Source organism: Ursus maritimus, unplaced genomic scaffold, assembly GCF_017311325.1.
Source record: "Ursus maritimus isolate PB19 unplaced genomic scaffold, ASM1731132v1 scaffold_9, whole genome shotgun sequence".
Taxonomy (NCBI): domain Eukaryota; kingdom Metazoa; phylum Chordata; class Mammalia; order Carnivora; family Ursidae; genus Ursus; species Ursus maritimus.
Genome location: NW_024427107.1, coordinates 79,997,138 through 80,004,211, shown reverse-complemented (window position 1 = coordinate 80,004,211; position 7,074 = coordinate 79,997,138). Strand labels below are relative to the sequence as shown.

General features: G+C 67.0%; 1 protein-coding gene across 1 annotated transcript in view; it reads left to right on the top strand.

Moving 5' to 3' along the window:
* Nucleotides 1–7,074, top strand: part of PLEC (plectin) — a 67,376-nt gene that overhangs the window by 10,417 nt on the left and 49,885 nt on the right. The window contains exons 2-14 of the mRNA XM_040625729.1: nucleotides 1,194–1,255; nucleotides 1,675–1,764; nucleotides 2,667–2,744; nucleotides 2,827–2,919; nucleotides 3,773–3,939; nucleotides 4,586–4,701; nucleotides 4,781–4,887; nucleotides 4,965–5,084; nucleotides 5,161–5,256; nucleotides 5,460–5,587; nucleotides 5,837–5,930; nucleotides 6,454–6,608; nucleotides 6,687–6,996. Of these exons, the coding sequence (XP_040481663.1) occupies nucleotides 1,194–1,255; nucleotides 1,675–1,764; nucleotides 2,667–2,744; nucleotides 2,827–2,919; nucleotides 3,773–3,939; nucleotides 4,586–4,701; nucleotides 4,781–4,887; nucleotides 4,965–5,084; nucleotides 5,161–5,256; nucleotides 5,460–5,587; nucleotides 5,837–5,930; nucleotides 6,454–6,608; nucleotides 6,687–6,996 (1,616 nt within the window). The remainder of the gene's footprint in view (nucleotides 1–1,193; nucleotides 1,256–1,674; nucleotides 1,765–2,666; nucleotides 2,745–2,826; nucleotides 2,920–3,772; nucleotides 3,940–4,585; nucleotides 4,702–4,780; nucleotides 4,888–4,964; nucleotides 5,085–5,160; nucleotides 5,257–5,459; nucleotides 5,588–5,836; nucleotides 5,931–6,453; nucleotides 6,609–6,686; nucleotides 6,997–7,074) is intronic.

The window sequence follows — 7,074 nt, the reverse complement described above, 5'->3', positions numbered from 1 at the left end:
CCCCCCCCCCGTGGTGGGGTGTCCTTTGGAGTGGCCGAGGGGATGGTGTGTGGTCCTGGCACCAGTAGGTGTGCCATGGTGTGCCAGGCCCCCTCAAACCCCTGGGTGTCCCTCTGGGTTGGTGGCAGGCCGGGTGGGTGAGGAAACCCCTGGGTTTCCTGTTTCTGTGGGGCCCTGGGTGTGGCCGTGGGGGAGGGGCCACCTTCCTCCTTCCCTCTGTCGGGGGAGGGGGGTGGGCAGGGCGGGGTGGGGCTCCCGGGGCGGGGACAGCCGGCGAGGGAGTCCAGCGGGCAGGGAGTGGCCACACCAGCTCTGCTGGGAGCTGAGCAAGGCAGTGAGTCCCGTGCGGCGCCAGCCTAAAGCCGCCCGTGTACCACGAGGGCCGGAGCTCAGCACCTGGGGGCCTCAGAACCGAGCGCAGGAGGGGCGGGGCGGCACCATGTCTCAGCACCGGCTCCGAGTGCCAGAGCCCGAGAGCCTGGGTCGCAAGAGGACCAGCTCGGAGGACAACCTCTACCTGGCTGTGCTCAGGGCCTCGGAGGGCAAGAAAGGTAGTGGGCACTCCCCGCTGGGCAGGGCCCACTTCCTGCCGCAGGAAGCCTGGCACTGGGTGGGGGTGGGGGTGGGGCCCCATTTCGAGGGTCTGAATGTAGGCACAGAGTCTGAGGCGGGCTAGGGCGCAGGTACAGAGCTGGGGTGGCGGTGGGGGGCAGGCAGTACGGAGAAGGCTGGCCCGTTGGGCAAGGCTGGCACTAGCCTCTGGATCTTGAGTATAGGGCTGTGGTGGGTGGGGGCTCTCTGTGCCCCGGAGAAGCCCGGTGCCCTGTTGGGAGGGTACAGCTTTCCCCTCGCCCCAGCCCTGACCTGGGTCCTGGCTGGGACCTTTCCGCCCAGGTCTCCAGAGGCAGCGTGTGTGGGGGTGGGGCCGGCCAGGACTTGTACTCTGTGGGCTTTGGGTGTGGCTGCCAGCTCTGGACCCTCCCATCTCCAGAGGGAGACAATAGGGGGATTGAGCAGTGGTACCCTGTGTGCCTAGCCCCCTAAGCCCCCGCCGCGTGGGAGGGCGCTGAGTCTCCCTGTATGGTTCTGAGGCCCTCTTCAGGTGCGACCTGCTGTGTCTGCATGGTGGTCACCTCCTGGCGGCCCCTGTGGCTGCTCCCAGGCCTCAGGTCACTTAACTTTGTCTCTCCCAGATGAACGGGATCGTGTGCAGAAGAAAACCTTCACCAAGTGGGTCAACAAACACCTCATCAAGGTTGGTGGCGTGTGTACACGCGTGTACACGTGTGTGCACGTGTGTGTGCACGCAGGGTCATGGGGTGGAGGAGATTGTGGGTGGAGGTGAAGGAGGGTGCCCCTGACCCTCCTGGTCGGAACAAGAGCTGCCCCCACTGTTGGCCTGGGGCTCACCTTTCATCTCTGAAACCTGTTATTCTCTCTCTTCTCCCTGCCTCCCCCATGCTGCTCCTGACTCCTGTCTCCCCTCTCCTCCTCCTCCTCTTCCTCCTCCTCCTCCGGCCTCTCCTGCTCTCCTCATAGCACTGGAGGGCAGAGGTAGGTGCCTCCATGGGGGGGGGGGGCATGTTCTGGGTTCAGGGCCTGAATCCCCTGCCAGGCCTGGCCTGTTGGTGGCCTTGGGGGACGAGCAGCAGCCCAGTCCCTCTGTCCCCACAGGCCCAGAGACACATCAGCGACCTGTATGAAGACCTCCGTGATGGCCACAACCTCATCTCCCTGCTGGAGGTGCTCTCCGGGGACAGCCTGGTTCGTGTACCCACCCACCCGCCTCCTCTGGGGCCCTGCCTGCCTTTCACCTGGATACCCCTGCCTGCCTTCCTTTCTTGGGGCCTTTCCTACACGCCCACTCCACGTCCAGCCTGGCCCAAGCCCCTCCCGTGTCTCCCAGCCTGGAGTGTTGGACCCAGCCTGGGAGTGGCCCCGTCCCCCCGGGCTGCAGGCTCGTGGCCCTGCTGCTCACTCTGTCAGAGCCCTGACACGGTAACCTCACGCTCTGCTCTGCTTTGGTTTCTCTGCTGCTTGGACTGTGAACTTTGGCCTCTGCCCTTTACCCTATGCCCTGCTCTGGCCGGGCAGCCAAGAGAGCGGGACGTAATCAGGAGCTCGCGCCTGGTGAGTGATTGTGCGTGCTGGCTGAGGCAGCGCATGGCCTCCCCGAGCCTGGGAGCCTGGCTCACCTGGGGCTGGTGGCCAGTCTGGACCGACCTGTGTCTGGCGCTTGGGCAGGCTGATGGCTGTGCATGCAGCTGCCTGCTGTTCTGCCTGTTGCAGTGCCCAGGGCTGGGCCTGGGACGCCCCAGGGCTGCCACCGCCGTCCAGGAGGACCCCTCCCCCAGTGCCACTGCCCTCCACCCGCGGCTTCCTGGCTATTGTTCCCTCCCACCCCTTCCTTCCTTCCCACAGCCTGGGCCTGGCTACTGGACTTCCAAAGCCCTTGCTGGGCCTGGCCCCTGGGCCAGTAAGCCCCCCCTTTTCTAGCTGGGGAGGGTGAACCGGGGTCATGGGAAGGGCTGCTGCCCCACTGGGGAAGACCCTCAGTTCAGTTACCACAGATGCCGTGGGGGCTCTGAGGCAGGCAGGGGGCTGCAGCTGAAGGTGGGACTGTGCCTCTGCTCGGGGGTGCTGACTGGCCGGGCCTCTTCTTGCAGCCCCGGGAGAAGGGGAGGATGCGCTTCCACAAGCTGCAGAACGTTCAGATTGCCCTGGACTACCTCCGACACCGCCAGGTGAGGCTGCCCGGCTGGCCGCCGGCCACGAGCCCCTTCCCTGGCTGGCCTACAGGTGTGACTGAGGGTGCTTTGCTCCCAGGTGAAGCTGGTGAACATCAGGAACGATGACATCGCTGACGGCAACCCCAAGCTAACCCTCGGCCTGATCTGGACAATCATCCTGCACTTCCAGGTGGAGTCCAGGGGCTGGCCGGGTGTCTGTCGGGTGTGTGGCCTGGGAGCCAGGGCCCTTGGCGTCCTGGCACCTTGGAACCTTCCTGCCAGCCCCAGCCTCGGATGGTGCCCCCGCCCTGTGCTAGCTCCGTGGCCTGAGGGCTCAGGTCTCTCTCCGAGGCCTGCCTGTGTGTTGCCCTCTGGCCTTGGCTGGGCAGGGCCTAGAGAGCCTCCCTGCAGAGGAATGCACTCTCTGTGTGCGCGGGGCCTCCTGCCCCGGGAGGATTTTGGAGAAGCACCCACTGCACGAGCTGACTCATCCGCTGGCCGCCCTGGCCGCACAGGAAGCCGCAAATCTAAGAGCTGAGCAGGCAGAGCCTGGCTGGCACGGCAGCTGAGTCACACAGGCTGGCAGACCGATAGACAGACGGACAGACGGACAGACAGGCCGGAGTACAGATAGCCAGACCGTGCCCATCCTCCAGGGACCCTGCCGCCATCCTGCAGCCAGAGAGGGGGCTGACCTGGCCCCCACCCCACCCCCGCTAGGACAGCCTTTTCTAGGCCTGTGGATTCTGGGCAGGCTCTGGTGTCCACGGCTGCCGTCCTCGGGCCTGGCCTCCAGCAACTCAGGGAGGTGTCCGTGGTACCGCTGTGGGATGGTAGCAGGGACTGGGGGCTCTCAGTTATTCCGTGGAAGCTTCTGGCAACAGTGGCCTGGCGTGGGGGGGACCCCTGGAGGCCTCACCCTGCCTCAGCTGGCCTGGGGGCTCCTGCATACCCCGCATACTCGCGTGGACTCAGATGAGGGGTCATGGGTGCCGGGCATGGTGCGTGCCTCTGGCTGACCGCCCGCCCGCTGTGTGGGGCAGATATCTGACATCCAGGTGAGCGGACAGTCAGAGGACATGACGGCCAAGGAGAAGCTCTTGCTGTGGTCCCAGCGCATGGTGGAGGGCTACCAGGGCCTGCGCTGCGACAACTTCACGTCCAGCTGGCGGGACGGGCGCCTCTTCAACGCCATCATTCACCGGCACAAGTACGTGGCCCGGGTGCCCCTGGAGCACCTCAGCTGGGCAACTTTGAACAAGTTGGGGCAGGGACGGTGGCAGGAGGGGCGTCTGCCACTGACAGGCACCTGCTGCCCAAGGGGATGAGTACCGGTGCCAGCCCACCCCTCTGGAAGGGTGCAGGCAGGCCCGGCCCCACCCACAGCCCTCCCTCCTCTGCCCGGGGCCTTTCCAGAAGTTTCGCTAGCTTCCTTGAGGCCGGATGGCCAGTGGGCTGTTGGCTGTCAGAGCCAGGAGCCTCGGGCCCCATACGCATGCCCCAGAAGGGGCTGGGGTGGTCAGGCCATGGTGGGAGTGGCTCTTAGTGGACCTTTGCGCCAACCCAGTACCTGGGGCCTGGTGGACAGGGCAGCTGCAGGAATCCTACGCTCACTGGTAGCCTCTACTTAGTGTATTCCAGCCTGTGTCTGTGCCCAGTGTAGGCCCCTCGAGCTCTGGGGGGCGAGGCCTGCAGCGTCTGTCTTCGGGGCCACATAGGTGGGCAGTATTGGGCACTTGTGGTGGGTGGTGTAGTTTTCAGGGTGAGCGTGGGGTTGGGGCTCCGTGTTTGTGTCCCTGTCCATGTGCTGACCTGCCCCATGGGCCTCACTGTCCCACCGGCTGCTCTGCCCACAGACCCATGCTCATCGATATGAACAAGGTGTATCGTCAGACCAATCTGGAGAACCTGGACCAAGCCTTCTCTGTGGCGGAGCGGGACCTGGGGGTGACACGGCTCCTGGACCCTGAGGGTGTGTGCCCCGTCCCTCCTCCCCCGCCCCTCCGCTGCCCCTTGCTGGGCGCCCTCTGACGCCGGCCCCTCCCCCGCAGACGTGGACGTCCCTCAGCCCGACGAGAAGTCCATCATCACCTACGTGTCCTCCCTGTACGATGCCATGCCGCGAGTGCCTGACGTGCAGGACGGCGTGAAGGCCAACGTGAGTGGTGGCCGGCGGGCCGGGCGGGGGGCTCGGCGGTTCCCGGCGGCCCCTCACGGGCTCTGGCTCGCCCCCAGGAGCTGCAGCTGCGCTGGCAGGAGTACCGGGAGCTGGTGGTGCTGCTGTTGCAGTGGGTCCGACACCATACCGCAGCTTTCGAGGAGCGCAGGTTCCCCTCCAGCTTTGAGGAGATCGAGGTGGGCCTGGCCTCTCGCACCGGCGCCCGCGCCCCGTGCGGCCTGGGCCCGGCGGCTCACACCGCGTTCTCCACAGATTCTGTGGTGCCAGTTCCTGAAGTTTAAGGAGACGGAGCTTCCGGCCAAGGAGGCGGACAAGAACCGGTCCAAGGGCATCTACCAGTCCCTGGAGGTGAGTGAGGGGTGCCCTAGATGGAGGGGACGGGGGCACTGCAGAGGTGAGGGAGACCGTCCGTGGGCCTGGAGCCTGGAGTCTCTCTTCAGCCAGCTGGCGTGGCCTCGTGGCTGAGCTTTGGGACCAGGGCTGTTCCAGGTCAGGTAGGCTGGGGGGCCTGGGTGGCGTGGCCCCCCTGTGAGCTCGGCCCCTGCCCATAGGGTGCGGTGCAAGCAGGCCAGCTCAAGGTGCCCCCTGGCTACCACCCGCTGGACGTGGAGAAGGAGTGGGGCAAGCTGCACGTGGCCATTCTGGAGCGGGAGAAACAGCTCCGCAGCGAGTTTGAGAGGTGGGCGGGGGCAGGGCTGGGGGAGGCCGCTGTGGGGTGGGGCCCGTGGCAGCGGGAAGCCACCCGGGGGTGAGTCACCGCCCGGGGAGGAAACCACCCCCCAGGCTGGGAATCCCACACTGGGGCCAGCTCAGCTGTGGGCCGCAGGCGGGCAGGGAGGCCCGCGGCAGGAGGGGATGTATTCTGGAACTGCGCGGCTGGCGGGCGGACCGCACTGACGGCGGCTCCCGCGGGTGCTGTGAGCTGCAGGCTGGAGTGTCTTCAACGCATCGTGAGCAAACTGCAGATGGAGGCTGGGCTGTGCGAGGAGCAGCTGAACCACGCGGACGCCCTGCTGCAGTCGGTGAGGGGAGGGGGGGCGCGAGCCGGCGGCCCTGGTCAGGGAGGCGGGAGGGAGGCGGGAAGAGCGGGGAGCCTGCCACGCCCTGTGGCCAGTGGGTGGAGAGCAGGCCCCAGCTCCTCTCCTGGTGTGCTGCCAGCTCCGGTCGCTCGCTTCGGGCAGAGCTGGTTTCCGGGCACCAGGCAGGACATACGAGAGGCCACCGTACCCGGTTCCAGGCCTGAGAGGCTTGCTTGCCAGAGGAGGTGGTGGGGAGGGCGCCACACCCAAAGGGCCCAGCGGGGGTGGGGCTGTGCGTCTGGGCAGGAGCTTGTGGAGGGAGGAGCTTGGTGGAGGAGGAGGGGGCCCAGGAACCTGGGGGGTCTGGCTCCTTGGACCTAGCAGAGTTCCCCTAGAGAGCCAGGGGCTGGCCATCTGGCCAGAAGTGCATAGGAGGACCCTGTGCAGGGCGGGGGGCAGGGGGAGGATGGGTCAGGGCCCTGGAGGCAGCCCGCCCGCAGGCCCTAAGTTGTGGGAACCCCTGCAGGATGTCCGACTGCTGGCTGCGAACAAGGCGCCGCAGCGGGCGGCCGAGGTGGAGCGGGACCTGGACAAGGCCGACGGCATGATCCGGCTGCTGTTCAACGATGTGCAGACGCTCAAGGATGGGCGGCACCCGCAGGGGGAGCAGATGTACCGCAGGTGGGCCACGCCCCTTGCTGGGGGGTCTTGAGGCAGCCGCGTCCCAGCTCATCCCTCCAATGCCCCCCCCACCCCCAGGGTGTACCGCCTGCACGAGCGCCTGGTGGCCATCCGGACCGAGTACAACCTCCGGCTGAAGGCGGGCGTAGCTGCCCCCGTGACCCAGGTGTCGGTGCAGACCGCGCAGAGGCGCCCCGAGCTTGAGGACGCCACACTGCGCTACCTGCAGGACCTGCTGGCCTGGGTGGAGGAGAACCAGCGGCGGGTGGATGGTGCTGAGTGGGGCGGGGACCTGCCCAGTGTGGAGGCCCAGCTGGGCAGCCACCGTGGCCTGCACCAGTCCATCGAGGAGTTCCGGGCTAAGATTGAGAGGGCGCGAGCCGACGAGGTGCGCGGGCACCCCGAGGCGGGCGGGCAGTGGGGGGCAGGCCAGGCCCTGGCCACGGTGTCACCCCTTGCGTCTCCC